General features: G+C 41.5%; 1 protein-coding gene and 1 long non-coding RNA gene across 2 annotated transcripts; one reads left to right on the forward strand and one right to left on the reverse strand.

Moving 5' to 3' along the window:
- The first annotated feature begins 1,222 nt into the window (after nt 1-1,222).
- Nucleotides 1,223-3,693, forward strand: LOC117502167. Its single transcript, XR_004558203.1, has 2 exons — nt 1,223-1,364; nt 3,521-3,693. It is a non-coding gene; the product is annotated as an uncharacterized LOC117502167 (long non-coding RNA).
- Nucleotides 3,474-13,597, reverse strand: LOC117502165 (protein disulfide-isomerase A3-like). The gene is made up of 13 exons (XM_034161197.1): nt 13,316-13,597; nt 13,104-13,182; nt 12,114-12,231; nt 11,920-12,027; nt 11,357-11,486; nt 11,156-11,269; nt 10,846-10,971; nt 10,411-10,593; nt 10,021-10,129; nt 9,739-9,867; nt 4,715-4,794; nt 4,569-4,626; nt 3,474-3,721 (listed from the first exon to the last, which is right to left on the reverse strand). Exons 1-13 carry the CDS (start codon nt 13,468-13,470, stop codon nt 3,632-3,634), a joined length of 1,479 nt encoding a protein of 492 aa, XP_034017088.1. The 5' UTR covers nt 13,471-13,597; the 3' UTR covers nt 3,474-3,631.
- Between the last annotated feature and the right edge of the window lie 9,836 nt (nt 13,598-23,433).

Raw genomic sequence — 23,433 nt, forward strand, 5'->3', positions numbered from 1 at the left:
ACAGTGCATCATGGGAACCCCCCAGCAGTCTACGTCTATAGCAGCATAACTAAGGGATGGTTCAGGGTCACCTGATCCAGCCCTAACTATAAGCTTTAGCAAAAAGGAAAGTTTTAAGCCTAATCTTAAAAGTAGAGAGGGTGTCTGTCTCCCTGATCTGAATTGGGAGCTGGTTCCACAGGAGAGGAGCCTGAAAGCTGAAGGCTCTGCCTCCCATTCTACTCTTACAAACCCTAGGAACTACAAGTAAGCCTGCAGTCTGAGAGCGAAGCGCTCTATTGGGGTGATATGGTACTACGAGGTCCCTAAGATAAGATGGGACCTGATTATTCAAAACCTTATAAGTAAGAAGAAGAATTTTAAATTCTATTCTAGAATTAACAGGAAGCCAATGAAGAGAGGCCAGTATGGGTGAGATATGCTCTCTCCTTCTAGTCCCCGTCAGTACTCTAGCTGCAGCATTTTGAATTAACTGAAGGCTTTTTAGGGAACTTTTAGGACAACCTGATAATAATGAATTACAATAGTCCAGCCTAGAGGAAATAAATGCATGAATTAGTTTTTCAGCATCACTCTGAGACAAGACCTTTCTGATTTTAGAGATATTGCGTAAATGCAAAAAAGCAGTCCTACATATTTGTTTAATATGCGCTTTGAATGACATATCCTGATCAAAAATGACTCCAAGATTTCTCACAGTATTACTAGAGGTCAGGGTAATGCCATCCAGAGTAAGGATCTGGTTAGACACCATGTTTCTAAGATTTGTGGGGCCAAGTACAATAACTTCAGTTTTATCTGAGTTTAAAAGCAGGAAATTAGAGGTCATCCATGTCTTTATGTCTGTAAGACAATCCTGCAGTTTAGCTAATTGGTGTGTGTCCTCTGGCTTCATGGATAGATAAAGCTGGGTATCATCTGCGTAACAATGAAAATTTAAGCAATACCGTCTAATAATACTACCTAAGGGAAGCATGTATAAAGTGAATAAAATTGGTCCTAGCACAGAACCTTGTGGAACTCCATAATTAACTTTAGTCTGTGAAGAAGATTCCCCATTTACATGAACAAATTGTAATCTATTAGACAAATATGATTCAAACCACCGCAGCGCAGTGCCTTTAATACCTATGGCATGCTCTAATCTCTGTAATAAAATTTTATGGTCAACAGTATCAAAAGCAGCACTGAGGTCTAACAGAACAAGCACAGAGATGAGTCCACTGTCCGAGGCCATAAGAAGATCATCTGTAACCTTCACTAATGCTGTTTCTGTACTATGATGAATTCCTCTCACTGTGAGCATTAGCAGGTGCATTTCTGGAAAACATCTAACTCAACAATCCTCTGCATTCTTCAGTGTTGTGACATCCTTATTAGCAAAATGGAAACATCCCAATAACTGACAGAGGGAAACGAACCTGCTCCGTCCAAAAATGAAGCTTCTGAGCTGCCGTTCGAAAGTGATGGCTCAGATTTACAGAGAGGAGACGAAACACTTCATCCCAAAACTTTTAACTTTTTCAGAGTGTTGGATTTTGGAGCCTAAAGTGTGATGACGCACTGTTTGTGTGGATGCTGGTTACTGAAGCTGATGTGGACATGGACGTCAGGACATCTGACACTGTTTATAACAGGCTGCCTGGACACAGAGATGGCTTTTTTACAATGAAAAAAGTCAGAATACATTATTTTCAGGAATTAATGGACATTATTGTACGTGCCACAATCGAGGCAGAGCTGCACCCGGCAATCTCTTGCACGCGTCTGCGGCTTTGATTGTGTGGAGCTTACATTTGGCAATTAATCCCTAACACGACAGTGAGTCTGGCATGTTCAGGATTTTACCCCTTTTGTGTTTTGTGGCTAGATTTCTATTTTATTTTATTTTTTTACTTTGAGAGAGTGAATTTGGAGATGTGTGCTGTGAAGCTTGATCTATCTGTGTGTGTGTGTGTACGCTGTGCAGCTGACAAGATGCTCATTTTCGCCTGGCAGCAGATGTAATTTTATTTTTTTTAGATTTTATTGATAACAACACTCATAATTAATCATGCACAAAACTGATACTGCAGCAGAGATTGTTGGTGACAGGCTGACTCGTGGCTGCAGGTGCACATCAACCTTCTTGGAGCTGCAGTTTTTAACAGGACTACATAAAAATTAATAGTTATCACTTAAAAATGAGTCATTGTAACACAACATCACACTTATGTAAACTTTGGAATGAATCTGTGCCCTGTTCTTAATGTTAGCAGCTACATTCCATTGAAGCACACGCTGGGATGCTTCTAGTAGCAACGTCACTTGTCGGAAACTCACAGGTACTTTGTTTTTGGATGTCTCCGTAGCTGTTTGTTGCGAATGCCGTATACTTTGAAACCGGTCACAAAAGGGCACAAAGTAATCCCGGTGGATCATCGGATGGTCACTAAGAGCTTAAATCTAAATTGTTATGAATTTGGTGCAACATGTCCTTTAAGCCAAGCCATGACAGCTGTGTTGAATGCAATCATCAAAATGTCATCCAGATACATCACATTCCAACATTAAAGTGCAATTTGCAAGAAGACCCGGTTTCCCTAATGTAATCGGAGCTATTGACTGCTCATATGTTGCTATAAAGTTACCATCACATGATGAATTTGTTTTTGTTAATAGAAAACGTTCAAATCATATGTGATGTGCAAATGCATCTAACTAACATCGTGGCTAGGTGACCTGGTTCAGCACGTGACTCCATCAGGACTAGCAGCGTGGTTAGGGCAGTCCAGTCTCATGCTCTGTCATGAAATGAACATTTCACGAATGAGTGACATTTCCGTGACACTGTTTATTTTACTATTTCTAACATTAACCCCTTCTCCTAAACCAACCTAACACAACTGTCTCCCTTCCCCTAACCCTAACTCCCCCAGACTCCTGCGTGTCACCCCACATTTCATGTCCCAGTCTGGCACATGCACAATGAGTAAATAGTTTAATTTGCATAATTGTTCCAAAAGAAACCAGCACGGCCACATTTGGGCATGTGAGCATTCAAATATGTTTGTTATTTTTGTTTCTTGTTGGTGAAACTAGAGCTTCTTAACAGGCCCCCGCTTGTCTCCCTGTGTTCAGCATTTGTCATTCTAAGCATGTGTATAGTTGTGATCTCACACACCATCAGCCACAGTGCACCTCATGTGTGCGCTGCTTCTGTTTCACTTTTATTCCGGTTGACAGGGTACCAAATAAAATATCCCTGCGTATCTCTACTTCATCTGTAGTTAAATTCCTTTTCCAAACAGAGAAGGGAATCCCTAGGTCCCAGGCCCTATTTAAATACATTTGCATATTTAAACGGGCATGGACAGGGAGGAGTTTGGTACTTCTGCATGTGCGCTCAATTCTATTCAGTAGGATGTACAAAAAGGAACATGCTTGGATCCATGCGTACGCACACTTTGATGCATCTGATTTTTTTTTTTTTCCTGCTTACGCCAGTTCTGGGTTTTGGCGTACATCCTGTTTCAGTAAGAAACCCACACAAGTCGTTGTAGACAAGGCCCCTGGTCCATCTCGATCTGTTGAAGTCAGCATGTGTCTGTCGTCATGGAGAACAGCTGGCTAGCTGTGATTGGTGGATTTATCAGAGCTCATCCTTTGATCTGCTCAGCATCAGGCTGCGGGTCGCATGTTCCTTCAGAAACTTCAGGAACTCTTTGACCTCTCGACCTCCCTGAAAACAAGAAAGTCAACGCAGAGTCCCCTGATGCACTACTACAAAACTCACCAGTAAACAGTAACAATTAAAAGCAGCAATTTTGTGAAAAATAATTTGTGCTGCTCCTGATTTAGTAACCTTACCTGTATCACAATTTAAATGATTTTGATTATTCAAAAATAAGCAACATACACAAATTAATTTACAAGCCAGTCTGTGGTCCTTTTACCCACCCAGTTAGACCGTCAATTTCTTAACCACGAAAGCCTTCGATATTAATGGGTTCGATATCAGTGGCTGTCCATTTGTCCAGGACAAATAGAAATGCTGTTGGGACAACAGGGGTACTGCATTATGTTTTTCCTTTTTGGGGAAGTGGCTCGATTCTTTATTTCAGTGATATTTTTAAACATGGACATCACTGGGAAAGTGCAGGTACAGCATCAAAGTCGTCACTGTTTGTGTGTTGCGATTTGTTAGAAAATCACAAATGCATCATGGGAAATGCAGTTTTAGCATGGTTAGCCTTCAGAAAACTTTCATTTCACACCGTGACAACTTCAGCGAAAGGAAAAGTCGTTAAAACTAAAGACTTGGAGCTGGTCTGTTGATCTAGATCACAGTCTGCTGATCTTGATCACGGTGTGCTGACCAAATTCCTGCTACGGTAGACCTAATTCAGTTCTACACAGCCATAAGACTCCATCAGTTATGAACCTGAATGCCACACAACCACCGAGGAAACAGTTTAAATATTTTTAGTGAATGTGAGACACATTCGATTCAAACTCAAATGTTCAAAGTGTCACGATGAAGCAGAAATAAAATAACTAAGTAAAAACTGCTGTAACAATGACGTTACCTCATAACGTATTGGCTCATCCTTTCTGCCAGCAGGAAGAAAGTAAATGGTCGGATACCTGGAAAAAAGAAAGAAAGAGTGAGAGAGAGAGACTTAGAATCTTAATTGACGGGTCCTGATATACAGTTCAGGTGTACGTGTCTCACCCCTGGATGTCGTAGCCCAGCGGAATGTCATTATCAACGGCGTTCATTTTAGCAATGACGACATGTGGATCAGCATATAACTGAAATCCAGAGAAGAAACATTACTCACAGACAAAATCATGTCTGTTTGCAGCTCACAAACCGCTCAGTGGGTTTCTTTTAGTGTGTAGATACATAAAGCTGCTGTGATGTCATCATATTATAAAAATTTGGAAAGTTGCAAGACCGCCAACTTATAAAACTTTAAATTTCAGATGGTATGTTATGTTTATATTTACTGCCCCCTACAGGCTGAAATTCAGCCATGAAAAATCATTGCAACCACTCATACATGTGAGTCCACCACCACCATCTGGCAGTTTGGCAGAATTACACCTAAAAAAACAAACCAATATTTTACAGCTTCTGACAAAAACTAATGACACTCCTGAGGTGTACACACAAAACCGTGTGGTGGGTGTAACATTCAATTCCTGTATTGTCAATTGTGTCAGTAGTGTGGCTCAAGCAGAGGGTCACCCCTTTGAGTCTTAGCACTGTCACCTGTGTGCTCACTCTAGGGGTTGGTAAGATTAGACCTTACTTGTGTGAAGAGCCTTGAGGCAGCTTTGTTATGAATTCGTGCTATATAAATGAAATTAAAAAAATGGTGGTTTGGCAAAATTACAACTGAAACATTAATTGCTATTAGGTACAGTTTCTAAGTTTCATTATACAGAAAAGGCCAGAACGTGGCTCGCTTTACAGATACAGGATGCAAACATTTAATAGTTTGGTTGATTGAGGTTTCCAGTGACTGTTATGCAGTTGTGTTCAAAATAGTAGTATTTAAAAAAGTGAGTAAAGCTCAAAATCCTTAAAATATTTTATTTCCATACAGGCAAATGTATTGGGAACACTGCACATTCTATTCCAAATCAAAACATGATTTATTACTTTACAAAAAGTGAAGAAAAAGGAATATTAGGCTGTTAAAAAATAGTGTCTGCATTTTTCTTTCTGTGACCCTTATTTAAGGACAAAGGTATCAAATGTTGTACATGCTGGTTGTTGTGCATTTGTCTCTGTAAATCTGAGTAAAATGGGTCATTCCAGACATTGTTCAGAAGAACAGTGTACTTTGATGAAAAGTTTGAGAGGTATAAAGAAGTGCAGAAAATGATATGCTGCACTGCTAAAATGATCTCAAATACTTTAAAATGGCAGCCAAAACCAGAAAGAGGTGGAAGAAAATGGAAAACCACAATTCAAATGGATCAAATAGCCAGAATGGTAAAAACTCAGCCAACGATCAGCTGAAGGGTGATCAAAGAAGGTCTAAGGGTACCTGTGACTACTGTAACAATTAGAAGATGTCTATGTGAAGCCAAGCTATGGGCAAGAACTCCCACAAAGTCCCATTATTGAAAAAACAACACGTGCTGATGAGGTTATAATTTGTCAAAGAACACAGTGACTGGCCTAAAGAGAAATGGCGTGACATTTTGTGGACTGATGAAAGCAAGATTGTTCTTTTTGGGTCGAGAGGCCGCAGACAGTTTGTTAGACAACCCCTAAAAACTGAATTCAAGCCACAGTTCACTGTGCAGACAAGTGAAGCATGGTGGAGCAAGGAGAAGTTTCTCATACTATGATGTTGGGCCGATTTATCACATACCAGGGATCAATTCAATTTATTACATTTATATACATAGCACCAAATCACAACAAAACTGACTCAAGACGCTTCACACATGTAAAGTCTAACCTTACATAACCCCTAGATTAAGCACACAGGTGACAGTGTAAGGAAAAACTGCCTCTATTGATATTGAGGATCAGTTTGAATACATCAAAATACTTGAAGAGGTCATGAGGTCACACCCCGCTTGTTTTCCTCCAGAAGAATCTCTACGACCTTGGTGAACCATTCGGCTTCCCCTCTTATCTTTCTGCTCTCCCCTACAGAGGTTGTCAAGGCAACTCCAGACATTATGCACACACGGACAGAAACTGATATGAACTCATCTGCACACTCATGCATGACGCACGCCTCCTCTACCAAGATTTCTACCATCCCCCCCTTGTGTCTCTGACCCCCCCCCCGCCCAACCAGGCCTCCACTCTGCCTCTCCTTTCCCCCCACTGGGAGGGAGCATGGCTCAGCTGCTGCAGATTTCCTTTTTCCCCTAGCTTGCAGCTGTGCCCCCCCACACTCATATTGCCTGAATTCGGATGGACTGCCTTAAAGTCTAGCATACATAAATAAATCAAATATATATGTGTGCCATCATTACGTTCAGATAGTAATAATTGTGGATTAATTTCTGTATTTTTTGTCTGAGGTAACTGGGTGTGATATGAATTGCCCTTTTAGGGATCAATAAAGTTGTGTGAATTTTGAATGTTGCCTTATGCAGAAGAGGAAATGCCCTTGAAATGGGCATTTCAACAACAAGACAAACAACCCCAAACACACCAACAAGCAACCAGCATCTTTGTTTCAGACCAACAAGATTAATGTTATGGAGTGGCCAGCCCAATCCTGGGACCTTAATCCAACCACCGGAACTTAATCCAATAGAAAACATGTGGGGTGATGTCAAAAATGCTGTTTCTGAGGCAAAACCAGGAAATGCTGAGGAATTGTGGAATGTAGTCCAGTGGTCCTGGGCTGGAATACCTGTTCACAGGTAACAGATGGTCGAGTCCATGCAACACAGATGTGAAGCAGTTCTCAGAAAAAGGTTTTATGCAACTACATATTGGTTCAGTGATTCACAGGAAAGATAAATCTTCAAGCATTATTCCACTTTATACCATAAATGCTTGAGTTTGTAAAAACAAATGCAGACACTGCTATTTTGTATTTTTTTTTAACAACCAAAACTCCTTTTTCTTCAGTTTCTGTAAAGAAATAAACTTGATTTTTTTTTTCTTGATGTTTTGATTAGGAATAGAATGTGCAGGGTTCCCAATGCATCTGCTGTATGGAAATAAAAGCAATTTTAAGGCTTTTGAGCTTTACTCACTTTTTTAAAACACACTGCTATTATTTTGAACACAACTGTAGGTCAGGTTAGGTCTGGGTGCCACATGTTGAACCATCCACCATATCAGAGAACCATCTTGGGTCCTGGATGGCAAACCACTCAGGCAGACAACCAGTCCATCTCCACCTCTCCAAAGTAACCACCTAAGTGCTGCAGCAGGTGAAATGTGGGCATGTTCTTTACCTACTCCAGCCACTGGGTCCTCAACAATGAGGCACCTACTTGCGTGATGGATCACATCCAAAGAAACACACCACATGCACAAAATGTTGTAGATGATGTCTCAAAATATCAGTGATCCTCCTCATTTAAGTCCCATTAAGTAACTGCTCATTTGACACAAAGGAATTCCAGCGGGACCTAAGGAACCTCCAGACAGACCTGGTACCAAAGACATCCAGTCGTCATCTTTAGTCACTGTTTATAGTCCAAGTCTCACAACCATACAGTAAGGCATGAAGCACCAGGAACCTAAAGACTTGGACCTTTGTTGTCCTGCAACGATACCAGCATCACCAAACACATCTGACCTCATGACTCCGTAAGATCTTCCCAGGATTCTCAGGATCTCTACAAGTTCAACACTTTTACCACATACAGATACAGATGGCTGAGTCAAGGAAATCACTGAGAGCCTTGATCTTAGTCTTGATGCAGGACAATCACAAACCCAGACACTCTGATTTGCTCAGGGTGCAGGACCACTTTGTGTCCCTAGGTTGAATAAAAAGTCTGAGGGCCACAGAGCCTTCTTTTATTGTGCACCTGTTTTGTAGAATAATCTCCCTACAGAGATAAAACAGTTAAATTCTGTAGAGACTTAAGTCCAGACTTAAGACGCATTTATTCTCCCTCTCGTAGGGCAAGCATACTGGCATAGTATGGTACTGTGCTTCCTATCCTTTTAAATTTATTTTATTAGCAACGGGACAGGTCTTGGCCTCACTTCATCTAAACTCTGGGTCTGTTAGTGAAGCTAAGGGCTAGCAGCCAGCAATCACCTTAGTATTCTCTCTGCTTTCCTGTTGATTTACTGCTGGCAAGCTCATACCTTAGATGTAGTTCTTCTGGCCGACTGATTCTGCTCTTTTTCTCTCTGTATGAGGCACTGATGGCATCACACAAGATTGACAGCCGCAAACCACAGAATGTTGGACTGACCATGAAATGCTGTGCTGATGCAGCACACTGCAGTCTGCCTTTTGAATAAACGCTGCCACAGTGCCAGGCCCACTGATGGCATGAGGAATGAACACTGGTCCTGCACCCCAGGGTGCTGGATGCCCCTTCCTGTGGCTTAAATTATTGCATTGTCATCTCAACAATTGCTTTATGTTTTGATTTCCTGTTTCTTCAGCTTTGTAAAAACCTTGTAACTGTTAAAATGGACTAAACAGAAGGTCACCCCTTTGAGTCTGATCTGCTTGAGGTTTCCACCGCAATATCAGAGGGAGTTTTTACTTACCATTGTCGCCTGTGTGCTTGCTCTAGGGGTTGGTAAGGTTAGACCTTACTTATGTGAACTGCCTTGAGGCAGCTTTGTCGTGATTTGGCACTATATAAATGAACTAAATTAAATTGTTTCCTCACTCAGCTTTTGAGTATTCATTAATTTCACAGAGATCACAGCATCGTCCACAGAGTCAAGGTCAGTAAACCATTCCGCAACAACAAACAACATGGTTTCTACAACATGGCCCAACATAGAGTCAATGCAAGCATTTAACAGTGGAGGAGTTCCTGCGTCCATCATCTCATAGCTTTGGAGCCTTTTTCAGAACAATCCAGACAGACCTGTAATCCATCATTAGCGCACAAAAGTAAAGCATTAAGTGGACATGGCCTGAACCAGTTTCTGCAGTATTCGGCCCTGATGCACCTACGTACTGGATCATGCACTGGAAAAAGGACGACATGTCTGTACTGTCACAGCTGATCCTCTAGTCAGGATAGACAGCAGCAGGGCTTATGTGAAATGTAGTCTCTCCGTACCGTGTCAGCCAGCTCTCTGTAAACTGGCTCCAGTTTCTTGCAGTGTGGACAGAATGGTGAGTAAAACTCAATCAGCACATCTTTCTGTGGATCATTGACAATATCTTCAAAGGACTCGGCCACCACCACCTGGACAACAGAGAATCTCGGTCACAGTGGAGCAATACAAGAGCAGAGCTGTACACCGTCCATCAGTCAAGCATCCATCAATACATCTGTCAGCTACGCGTATGTTGACCATCAAAGCATTAACCAGTCATCAACCATTAACACGTGTCCTACCTTCACAACACCACTGTTTTTCTCTGGAATCGGCTCAGATTTGATATAACGTTTGAGATGACCTGCAAAGTACTTGTCCAAAAACCTCTCCAAAGACAGACTATCCCTCCTGCAACATAACCAGTAATCTGATTACATCTTTCAGCAGCAACATGAATCTGAACATGATAAAGAAATTAAAGGTTAGTCTGGTTTGGACTTTGTAAACTGACAAACATTAGCGTGGTCCTGGATCGTGACCTAAGGTAAGTTTTTCATCTTATTTAAACTTATCCTGATTCTTCCTAGATGGTCTCATTAAACCTGATTAAGCTTGGTTTGATGTAGACATTTAGGTGAACTCCTCCCTCACTTTAACCTGGTTTGGTCCAGTTTAGTTCAGACACTCACGTGAACTCTTCCCTCATTGTGTACTTGTGACCCAGTTTTGTCTTTATGGTAACAATCGGAAGCTCTCCTCCATCTGTTACACTGAGTCCAAAGTCGTCCTCTAGCTCATTGAGGAAGTCTTTCTTATTGGCTACTGAGAAGGTCAAGCCCCGTCCAACATACTTTGATGCCACCTTCATTGCCCTGGAAACAGACAGGTGAGGTTAGTACTCCAGAACTGTTTTTACTTTGCATCACTAATCGCACGATCCTTCACGACGCTGATCACACAATGATCAGCCTGATTTTTTTCAATTAGCTGACTGTGAGCTACTGCAGTGACTGTACATGTACATTCACCTATTAGCTGAACGTGAGCTTTCGCAGCTACTATACATGTGCGTTCACCTTTTGGCTGAGTGTGAGGTAGCGCAACAACTGTACATGTGCGTTCACCTGTTCCTCCAGTAGTTTGAGCCTCTGGCGTTATGCTGATAGTCAAGGTCATAATAGACTGTGAGCAGGTCACGAACCCGCAACTGGTCTTTGTTTGCAAGAGTCATGTGAGGGCACATTCCGTAACTATGGAGACAGCGAGGGAGAGACCTGTGTTCAGCTGCAGTTCTTCTAATGACCATTAGGAGCAAAATAAAAAGTTTGATTTCCCCTGGAAGATGTCCATGCAGCAGAAGACAGTGAGCAAAGTCACATAGCAGGACCTTTAACCTGTGTACAATGTGGTGATGGAACAAGGAGCTGGTCTTACATGTGGTCTCTGATGAAGCGTCGCAGGGATCCAATGGTCAAGTAATCGCTAAAGATGACGACTCCATCCTCAAATTTGTTGGCCAGTCTGGGAGGTCTGAACAGCAACACGCTCCTGCAAGGACAATCCCATAGACTGCATCATCACCAGGTAATCCCTGAAGACCATGACCATGGACACAATGTCTGTGCAGATACTGACTCAGTGTCTGCCCCATATTTCTCCCCCAGCTTCAGGTCTGTGACGTGGGCAAATCGGAACTGCTCCCTCAGTAAACCTGCAGCCTTCAGAAACTCAGCCATCCGAGAACTCTGTTCACCTGAGAAGACACCTGAGACACATCGTTTCCCATGATGAACATGGTGACTGAAGTGGCCCAAGATCCAAATACACCAAGACAGGTCTGAGGAACCTCTCCACAAAAAGTAGCACATGCTCCAAGGTTCCTTTTGCTGAACAAAATCCCCTCAAGATCAGATTACAACATGTTACAAATTACTTTAAGACTAGAATAGACCAGTGGCATCCAGAGACATTCCAGAAAGGGCCAACAGGGTGCAGACTTTCTTTGCAACCAACTCCAGCGGGTGATTTCACTGATTAACATCACTTTGAGCAGATGGGAAGAGTTCTTCAGTGAAATCACCTGATGGAGTCAGTGGTTGCAAAGAAAGCATGCATCCTCTTGGCCCTTTCTGAAATGTCTTTGGACACCACTGGAATAGACCAAATTAGCATAAAGTAGTCTAGAACTGATTTCTCACCTACGATGCTGGCATCAAAGTGGCTGATGAAGGCCAGAAGGTCTTCATCAGTCTTCAAATGGACAGAGTCTGGACCAGACTGCTTCTTCATGTAGTGGTAGATCCCATCTGAAGATAATGTTTATCTTATTAGAAACAATCTGTTGGATTGCCTTAAAACTGGTTAAAAAGACCAGTGTAGCTGTTTGTTTTACCTGCAGTGCGTGGCCCATCATAGGGGGCAGAGTCTCTGCCGTTCCTGAAGATCTTTAGGGTAGGATACCCAGACACGCCAAAATGACCACATATCTCTGTGTTTGTTGTACAGTCCACCTGACAGACAGATAGATATAACTAGAGAGCATTCAGCATCACACAGAGTTTCAAAGTACACATAAGACATCATAAAAGTCCTGGGCTTATTTCAGAATATAATACATTTTGTTTTACCCAAATGAAGCGATAATTTATTTGAATTAAACCAGTATTTAAATTTTTGTAGTTCCCTCTCCATCATGTTCAGGAGCTGTCCCAAATGATCCCCACTACCAAACACATCTCTGGTACCAAACACATCTATCTATCTATAAAAGTCTGAATTAAAACTGATTCTGCATCTAAATGTAATCAGGTGTAGAAATGGCATTGTGAGAAGAAATACTGCTGGTGGTCACATGACTATTTATAATTATATCCAATATATTAAAGGCAGCTGTGTGTGTTGTGTGTGTATATGCAAAACTTTCATATCATTGGGCAGCACGGTGGCTTAATGGTTAGCACTGTTGCCTCACAGCAAGGTCATGGAATCGATTCCTGCCTGTGGCCTTTCTGTGGGGAGTTTTCATGTTCTCCCAGCGTTTGCACGGATTTCCTCCCACAGCCAAAGACATGCAGGCTAAGTAAATTGGAAACATTGTCCAGATCTTCCTTGAGATCTCAATGGGACTAACGTGGTTCAATAAAAATTAAATTACATTTGTCACAGTCCAACAAAAGCACAGTCACATTTATTGTGACTTCCCACGTGGAATACCTTGATTGTGTACAATAGTTGAGACTAATGTAAAAAATAAATACATAAATAAATAAATCTCAATTCATATACTTACACTGGCAAAATCTCAGACCTGGCAAGATTTCGTACTTCAAAATCTCACACCCGGGTACTGCTCAGATGCACTGTGCGTGATTTGGTAAATTACCTTTGCTAATTGGACGATTCCCTTCAGTTTGGTTGCTGCCTTGTCAAATTCTGGAGCTAATTTCTTACAATGACCACACCTGAAGGAAGGAAATTGAAAAAGGTAAAACGAAGTGTTAAATATTTGAGAGTAAGATTAAAGAAGCGAATTGACTTTCCAAACCATTAAAACAAAACATTGATTTTGTCTAAGTGACGTCACGGCACCGTTACCATGGAGCGTAGAATTTCACCAGCATGGTCTCGTGCTCTGTTGCCAGGTAGTCAAAGTCCGCGTATCCGAGCTCGAGGACATCTCTGCGCGCGAGCTCCGCGGCGGGAAGAGACAAGAGCACGAAAGTAAGGGCGGGAAAGAGGACGGCGGGCATGGCGGCGAATAAAGATTAAATAATAAATATGAGGAATGAAATTAATGTATTAGAGCAAACCAAACAAGCAGCCTCCGAAAACCGTCAACGCACTGTTATTTAATGGTACTAAAGCGGAACGACATAACTTTCAAAATAATATAACTTTGAAGATTTTTTTTTTTTTTTTTACATGACTCAGTCCGCAACAGGGGAAAAAGTAAAAGCGAATATTATGGTTTTAAATACAATCTCTACAGCATTTAGCTCTTTGCAGACAGCAGGTACTCCAAAAACTTTAGTGCACCTGACAACAATAATCCTTGATACGAGTGATTTTATTTTGAAGGTGGAGCATCCGGCTCGCCAATAAAAGGCGGGATCAACATAAATTGGACCAATAACTAAAATTCCACAAACCTCCTTGCTGATAAAATAATTTGCTCATTAACCTGTCAATCACAAGGTCATTATTTGTACACATCTTGCAAAATTTTTTATCAAACATAGGAACAAATATAACACACAAGGAGTAATACAGAAATCTGTACTTATTTTGGTAGCTCTCATGTTAATTTAGAAAAGGTAAATTGCATTTTATATTTATATTGCAATATTTTATTCATGTATGTATGTCCATTCTTCAGAATCACCTTTCCATCATTCAGGGCTTTGATAAATTTAGAAAATGCTTATATGTTGTTGATGGACCGAATTTTGCAAAGTATTAAGTTTTTTAAGTTAAAAAGTAAAAAAAAAAAAAAAAAAAAAAGGATTAATTTGTGTGTGTGTGTACGAGGTCTATTAGAAAAGTATCCGACCTTATTATTTTTTTAAAAAACCATATGGATTTGAATCACGTGTGATTGCATCAGAGAAGCTTGAACCCTCGTGCGCATGCGTGAGTTTTTTCATGCCTGTCGGTTGCGTCATTCGCCTGTGAGCAGGCTTTGAGTGAGGTGTGGTCTACCCCTCTCGTCTATTTTTTATTGCGAATAAATGTCTGAACGATTTGGAGCTTTGCTGCATCAGTTTTTTTCCAGAAACTGTGAGAGACCTCCAGGTGGACACCGTTCGAAAAATTAATATGGCTTTCAGGGACGATTTTATGAGGATTAAACAGATTACGGAGTGTTACTGCCGCTTTAAGGACTGCCCACAAGTCCTGAGAGAGTGGAGCGCTCCCAGCCCCCATTGACAGGCTGACACCCCGCTGGAACAACCAGATCATTTCCAACGTGAAAGCTTTGTTGATCCGGGACCTCGTCTGACTTTCACAAAAAGGCAGAAGATGTGGACAGTGCTCACGCAAAGCCTGCCCACAGGCGAATGACGCAACTGACAGGCATGAAAAAACTCACACATGCGCACAAGGGTTCAAGCTTGTCTGACGCAATCACACGTGATTCAAATCCATATGGTTTTTTAAAAAAATAATAAGGTCGGATACTTTTCTAATAGACCTCGTATATATATATATACATGAGTATATAGATAGATAGATAGATATAGATATATACACTCAACAAAAATATAAACGCAACACTTTTGGTTTTGCTCCCATTTTGTATGAGATGAACTCAAAGATCTAAAACTTTTTCCACATACACAATATCACCATTTCCCTCAAATATTGTTCACAAACCAGTCTAAATCTGTGATAGTGAGCACTTCTCCTTTGCTGAGATAATCCATCCCACCTCACAGGTGTGCCATACCAAGATGCTGATTAGACACCATGATTAGTGCACAGGTGTGCCTTAGACTGTCCACAATAAAAGGCCACTCTGAAAGGTGCAGTTTTGTTTTATTGGGGGGGGGGGGGATACCAGTCAGTATCTGGTGTGACCACCATTTGCCTCATGCAGTGCAACACATCTCCTTCGCATAGAGTTGATCAGGTTGTCAATTGTGGCCTGTGGAATGTTGGTCCACTCCTCTTCAATGGCTGTGCGAAGTTGCTGGATATTGGCAGGAACTGGTACACGCTGTCGTATACGCCGGTCCAGAGCATCCCAAACATGCTCAATGGGTGACATATCCGGTGAGTATGCCGGCCATGCAAGAACTGAGACATTTTCAGCTTCCAAGAATTGTGTACAGATCCTTGCAACATGGGGCCGTGCATTATCCTGCTGCAACATGAGGTGATGTTCTTGGATGTATGGCACAACAATGGGCCTCAGGATCTCGTCACGGTATCTCTGTGCATTCAAAATGCCATCAATAAAATGCACCTGTGTTCTTCGTCCATAACAGACGCCTACCCATACCATAACCCCACCGCCACCATGGGCCACTTGATCCACAACATTGACATCAGAAAACCGCTCACCCACACGACGCCACACATGCTGTCTGCCATCTGCCCTGGACAGTGTGAACCGGGATTCATCTGTGAAGAGAACACCTCTCCAACGTGCCAAACGCCAGCGAATGTGAGCATTTGCCCACTCAAGTCGGTTACGACGACGAACTGGAGTCAGGTCGAGACCCCGATGAGGACGACAAGCATGCAGATGAGCTTCCCTGAGACGGTTTCTGACCGTTTGTGCAGAAATTCTTTGGTTATGCAAACTGATTGTTTCAGCAGCTGTCCGAGTGGCTGGTCTCAGACGATCTTGGAGGTGAACATGCTGGATGTGGAAGTCCTGGGCTGGTGTGGTTACACGTGGTCTGCGGTTGTGAGGCTGGTTGGATGTACTGCCAAATTCTCTGAAATGCCTTTGGAGACGGCTTATGGTAGAGAAATGAACATTCAATACACGAGCAATAGCTCTGGTTGACATTCCTGCTGTCAGCATGCCAACTGCACGCTCCCTCAAATCTTGCGACATCTGTGGCATTGTGCTGTGTGATAAAACTGCACCTTTCAGAGTGGCCTTTTATTGTGGGCAGTCTAAGGCACACCTGTGCACTAATCATGGTGTCTAATCAGCATCTTGATATGGCACACCTGTGAGGTGGGATGGATTATCTCAGCAAAGGAGAAGTGCTCACTATCACAGATTTAGACTGGTTTGTGAACAATATTTGAGGGAAATGGTGATATTATGTATGTGGAAAAAGTTTTAGATCTTTGAGTTCATCTCATACAAAATGGGAGCAAAACCAAAAGTGTTGCATTTATATTTTTGTTGAGTGTAGCTAGATAGATGTGTTTGGTACCAGAAATGTGTTTGGAAGTGGGGATCATTTGGGACAGCTCCTGGACATGATGGAGAGGGAACTACAAAACATTAAATACTGGTTTAATTCAAATAAATTATCGCTTCATTTGGGTAAAACAAAATGTATTATATTCGGAAATAAGCCCAGGAACTTATGTAGAAACTTATTATTGAATGATGCTGAAACTGAAATCAATCAACCAATCAATCAACTTTTTTCTTATATAGCGCCAAATCACAACAAACAGTTGCCCCAAGGCGCTCCATATTGCAAGGCAAGGCCATACAATAACCATGAAAAACCCCAACGGTCAAAACGACCCCCTATGAGCAAGCACTTGGCCACAGTGGGAAGGAAAAACTCCCTTTTAACAGGAAGAAACCTCCAGCAGAACCAGGCTCAGGGAGGGGCAGTCTTCTGCTGAGACTGGTTGGGGCTGAGGGAAAGAACCAGGAAAATGCCGAGAAGGGGGGCAGAGATCGATCACTAATGATTAAATGCAGAGTGATGCATACGGAGCAAAAAAAAGAAAGAAACAGTGCATCATGGGAACCCCCCACAGTCTACGTCTAAAGCAACATAACCAAGGGATGGTCCAGGGTCACCCGATCCAGCCCTAACTATAAGCCTTAGCGAAAAGGAAAGTTTTAAGCCTAATCTTAAAAGTAGAGAGGGTATCTGTCTCCCTGATCTGAATTGGGAGCTGGTTCCACAGGAGAGGAGCCTGAAAGCTGAAGGCTCTGCCTCCCATTCTACTAATAGTAACCGAAACCAAATTCATACATACATACATGAACTACTGCATTGAGGTTTGGGGAAACAGATATAAAACAAACACAAACCCAATATTTCTGTTACAAAAGAAAGCTATAAGCGTTATAAGTAAAAAAAAAAAAAAAAAAAAAAAAAAAAAAAACCCATATCATGAGCCAGCAAACCCACTGTTTGCTTGCTTACACATTCTGAAATTTTGGGACTTGGTTGATTATATTACAGTACAGACCATGTAGTTAACAATAAACTCTTGCCTCTAACTGTTTTAAATGAGGGAGTCCTGTTATCACCTGAGAGGAACATTAGTATTTGACAGCTTAAAGATTGGAACTACTGTAAGAAGTCACTGCATCTCCGTAAAAGGTGTTAAAATCTGGAATAACTGTTCTGATAGTATTAAATTATCTGGTACTTTGGCTGGCTTGAAAAGAATTTATAAAAACAATATAATTTATTATAGTACAATAAATTAGGTTAACTGACTTTGTTACTGTTCTATCTGTGTTATACACTGCTGTTTGTTCTGCTGTGCTCAAATATTTTCTTTTACTGATTAATCTATATTGTATCTGCTTGTCTTTCTTGTCTTTTTTTTTCTTTTTTGGTATTTATTGTTATGGGTGTACATATATGTGTATATAGCAACTGGTGAAGGGGTGGTCGTTTATAAGCTTTTGCTTCAGCCTTCACCCTTTCGGCCGCACAAAACTGGGAAATTGAGTTTTTGTTTTCTTTTGTTTTGTATTATGAGAAATTCTTTTGTTAAGTATGTGTGTGTAGTTGCTTGACGCGAGGACTATGGAAACCACCATGTGTGTGTGCCGCCAAATAAAATTCATTCATTCATTCATTCATAGATAGACAGATAAACACTCATCTTCATCTTCAACTGCTTTTCTGGGTTCAGGTCGAGGGGGCAACAGCTCCAGCAAGGGACCCCAGACTTCCCTTTCCTGCGCCACATTGACCACCTCTGACTGGGGAATCCTGAGGCGTTCCCAGGCCAGTGTGGAGATATAATCTCTCCACCTAGTCCTGGATCTTCCCCAGGGTCTCCTCCCAGATGGACGTGCCTGGAACACCTCCCTAGGGAGGCGCCCAGGAGGCATCCTTACCAGATGCCCGAACCACCTCAGCTGGCTCCTTTCCACGCGAAGGAGCAGCGAATCTACTCCAAGCTCCTCACGGATGACTGAACTTCTCACCCTATCTCTAAGGGAGACACCAGCCACCCTCCTGAGGAAGCCCATTTCAGCCGCTTGTACCCGCAATCTAGTTCTTTCGCTCATGACCCAACCCTCATGACCATAGGTGAGAGTAGGAACGAAGATTGACCAGTAGTTCGAGAGCTTCGCCTTTTGGGTCAGCTCCCTTTTCGTCACAAGAGTACGGTACAGTGAAGGCAACGCCACCCCTGTTGCGCAGTTACCATCGGTCATCATGCCTGTCATTGTTAATACAAAGCTAAAATGTAATTTGTGTGAAATTAAAGAAATTTCCTCACATTTTTAAAGCACTGATGCATTTACAGTGCATCTGGAAAGTATTCACAACACTTCATTTTTTTCCCCCACATTTTATTTTACAGCCTTATTCCAAAATGGAGTAAGCCCCTTTTCCTCCCCACCCCCCTCAAAATTCTACTCACACCACCCTATGACAACATGAAAACAGGTTTGTTTGGGGGGGTTTTTTGGTTGAAATTTTTGCAAATTTATTAAAAATAAAAAAGTAAGGAATTACATGTACATACAGTAGTGTTCAGAATAATAGTAGTGCTATGTGACTAAAAAGATTAATCCAGGTTTTGAGTATATTTCTTATTGTTACATGCGAAACAAGGTACCAGTAGATTCAGTAGATTCTCACAAATCCAACAAGACCAAGCATTCATGATATGCACACTCTTAAGGCTATGAAATTGGGCTATTAGTAAAAAAAAAAAGTAGAAAAGGGGGTGTTCACAATAATAGTAGCATCTGCTGTTGACACTACAAACTCAAAACTATTACGTTCAAACTGCTTTTTTAGCAATCCTGTGAATCACTAAACTAGTATTTAGTTGTATAACCACAGTTTTTCATGATTTCTTCATATCTGCAAGGCATTAATTTTGTTGGTTTGGAACCAAGATTTTGCTCGTTTACGAGTGTGCTTGGGGTCATTGTCTTGTTGAAACACCCATTTCAAGGGCATGTCCTCTTCAGCATAAGGCAACATGACCTCTTCAAGTATTTTGACATATCCAAACTGATCCATGATACCTGGTATGCGAGATATAGGCCCAACACCATAGTAGGAGAAACATGCCCATATCATGATGCTTGCACCACCATGCTTCACTGTCTTCACTGTGAACTGTGGCCTGAATTCAGAGTTTGGGGGTCGTCTCACAAACTGTCTGCAGCCCTTGGACCGAAAAAGAACAATTTTACTCTCATCAGTCCACAAAATATTCCTCTATTTCTCTTTAGGCCAGTTGATGTGTTGTTTGGCCAATTGTAACCTCTTCTGCACGTCTTTTATTTAACAGAGGGACTTTGCGGGGGATTCTTGCAAATAAATTAGCTTCACACAGGCATCTTCTAACTGTCACAGCACTTACAGGTAACTCCAGACTGTCTTTGATCATCCTGGAGCTGATCAATGGGTGAGCCTTTGCCATTCTGGTTATTCTTCTATCCATTTTGATGGTTGTTTTCCGTTTTCTTCCGCGCGTGGTTTTTTTTTTTTTTTTTGTCCATTTTAAAGCATTGGAGATCATTATAGATGAATAGCCTATAATTTTTTGCACCTGCGTATAAGTTTTCCCCTCTCCAATCAACTTTTTAATGAAACTACGCTGTTCTTCTGAACAATGTCTTGAACATCCATTTTCCTCAGGCTTTCAAAGAGAAAAGCATGTTCAACAGGTGCTGGCTTCATCCTTACATAGGAGACACCTGATTCACATCTGTTTGTTCCACAAAATTGACGAACTCACTGACTGAATGCCACACTACTATTATTGTGAACACCCTCTTTTCTACTTTTTTTTTTTTTACTAATAGCCCCATTTCATAGCCTTAAGAGTGTGCATATCATGAATGCGAAAGCCATCATTAACACCTAAACAGAAAAAACAAGGTTACAATGGGCTAAAGAAAAGCAGTCATGGACTGTGGATGACTGGATGAAAGTCATATTCAGTGATGAATCTCGAATCTGCATTGGGCAAGGTGATGATGCTGGAACTTTTGTTTGGTGCCGTTCCAATGAGATTTATAAAGATGACTGCCTGAAGAGAACATGTAAATTTCCACAGTCATTGATGATATGGGGCTGCATGTCAGGTAAAGGCACTGGGGAGATGGCTGTCATCACATCATCAATAAATGCACAAATTTACGTTGATATTTTGGACACTTTTCTTATCCCATCAATTGAAAGGATGTTTGGGGATGATGAAATCATTTTTCAAGATGATAATGCATCTTGCCATAGAGCAAAAATTGTGAAAACATTCCTTGCAAAAAGACATATAGGGTCAATGTCATGGCCTGCAAATAGTCCGGATCTTAATCCAATTGAAAATCTTTGGTGGAAGTTGAAGAAAATGGTCCATGACAAGGCTCCAACCTGCAAAGCTGATCTGGCAACTGCAATCAGAGAAAGTTGGAGGCAGATTGATGAAGAGTACTGTTTGTCACTCATTAAGTCCATGCCTCAGAGACTGCAAGCTGTTATAAAAGCCAGAGGTGGTGCAACAAAATACTAGTGATGTGTTGGAGCGTTCTTTTGTTTTTCATGATTCCATAATTTTTTCCTCAGAATTGAGTGATTCCATATTTTTTTCCCTCTGCTTGGTCTAAAAAAGTAACCGTTACTGACTGCCACAATTTTTTTTCCTTATTTCTTATAGTGTTTCTTAAAGCCAGAAAGTTGCCATTTGAAATGACTTTAGTTTTGTGTCATGTCTGTGATCTGCTTTTTTTCCACAAAATTAAACAACTGAATGAACATGCTCTGAGGCCGGTGATTCCATAATTTTTGGCAGGGGTTGTAGTCTCTCAGTTCCTGCTGCTGAAAAACATCCTCACAGCATGATGCTGCCACCACCATGCTTCACTGTAGGGATAGTGCCTGGTTTCCTCCAAACATGAAACCTGGCATTCATGCCACAAAGTTCAGTCTTTGTCTCATCGACCAGAGAATTTTGTTTCTCATGGTCTGAGAGTCCTTCAGGTGCCTTTTGGCAAACTCCAGGTGGGCTGCCATGTGCCTTTAACTAAGGAGTGGCTTCCATCTGGTCATTCTACCATACAGGCCTGATTAATTGATTGCTGCAGAGATGGTTGTCCTTCTGGGAAGTTCTCTCTCCACACAGGAATGCTGGGGCCCTGACAGTGAGGTTCTTAGTCACCTCCCTGACTAAGCCCCTTCTTACCCGATTGCTCAGTTTAGATAGGTGGCCAGCTCTAGGAAGAGTCCTGGTGGAGCCAAACATCTTCCTTTTATGGATTATGGAGGCCACTGTGTTCAAAGCAGCAGAAATGTTTATGCCTTGAGACAATCCTGTCTTGGAGATCTACAGACAATTCCTTTGACTTCATGCTTGGTTTGTGCTCTGACATGCACTGTCAACTGTGGGACCTTATATGTAGACAGGTGTGTCCCTTTCCACATCATGTCCATTCAATTGAATTTACCCCAGGTGAACAACAATTAAGGTGTAGAAACATCTCAAGGATGATTAGTGGAAACAGGATGTATCTGAGCTCAATTTTGAGGGTGTTAATACATATGTACATGTGATTTTAGTATAACAAATTTGCAAAAATCTGAAAGAAAAAAAAAACCTTTTCACATTGTCATTATGGGGTATTCTGTGTAGAATTTTTAAGAAAATGAACTTCATCCATTTTGTAATAAGGCTGTAACATAACAAAATGTGGAAAATGTAAAGTGCTGTGAATACTTTCCAGAGGCACTGTACAGATCATCATGACATCGACCTGCAAGTGAAGTGACTACCAGTTTACTAGGCGAAGGCAGCAGCATGAAACCAGGAGCGGCTGGTCGGTCACTAGATTATAGTGCCCTGCCCCCTCAAAATATTTAGTTCTTTCAGCTTCTTCCTTTGTCACTTGAGGTCAACACAGCAGATCTGCATGTTGATTTGGCACAAGCTCTACACTGGATACCTTTCCTGATGCAACCCCATATTACGTCAGACACAGATGGTCTTGAACAGGGAACCTTTGCATTAACCGCTTGGCCAATAAGTATGTAATTTCAGAGAGTAAAGCCCACTTCCTGAGTGGGTCACTGGTCACATGAAAGTCTGTGTAGTCATAAACGTTTCACAGTCATGTGACCCGAGGTTGTCAATCTGTCCTTTTTATGGACAGTTTCCCCTCACCTGCTGTCACTCTGGCCTTATACCCAGAAAAGCTATTGGTACACTGACAGCCGCTAAGGCTTTTGTGATTATCGCACAGCATTGTTTGACCCAAACATCAGCATGGACTATTCTTTGGAATCTTAAGCGCCATTCGAAGCGTAGACTCCAAACATTTTTCTAGCTGAATTGAAAACAAGAAGCCAATTGTGGAATAACTAAGCTAAAATACCTAGTTATCATTTCAAATGTGTTTATTGTGAAACATTACAATCAGCAAGGAACTTATCCTGACATCTGCATGTTTCTGTAAACAATACCCAGTTATTGATTGATAATGTTCAATATCAAGGTAGGATATCACATAATTCAAAGCAAAGGCTGCAGCCGAAGCACTCTAGATCTATATCTGAAGCTTTGACTCAAACCTGGTCTTGCAGGATGAATTGAAAACAAGCCCCTGGTTAGCAGCGTATAGCCAAACAACTTCATCAAACAGTTTTAAAGCATTTCCATGGTTCAAATACATTTGATATGATCCCATATAGACTAATAGAGTAATAACACACTGAACAGCCACTTAAACAGCAGTTCCATGCTGTGATTGTTAAACACATTAATTATTGTCATCCGATGACAGGTCAGAGGTTACTGTATTT

Source organism: Thalassophryne amazonica, chromosome 20 (genome assembly GCF_902500255.1).
Source record: "Thalassophryne amazonica chromosome 20, fThaAma1.1, whole genome shotgun sequence".
Classification (NCBI taxonomy): Eukaryota; Metazoa; Chordata; class Actinopteri; order Batrachoidiformes; family Batrachoididae; genus Thalassophryne; species Thalassophryne amazonica.

What these genes read in the sequence shown, in the direction of transcription:
- LOC117502165 (XM_034161197.1), bottom strand. Translation starts at nt 13,470, where the DNA reads ATGCCCGCCGTCCTCTTTCCCGCCCTTACTTTCGTGCTCTTGTCTCTT. An exon ending in AAATATGGGGCAGACACTGA is followed by an intron (nt 11,270 to 11,356) that starts GTCAGTATCTGC and finishes TTGTCCTTGCAG; the next exon opens with GAGCGTGTTGCTGTTCAGAC. An exon ending in ACAATGAGGGAAGAGTTCAC is followed by an intron (nt 10,130 to 10,410) that starts GTGAGTGTCTGA and finishes GTTATGTTGCAG; the next exon opens with GAGGGATAGTCTGTCTTTGG.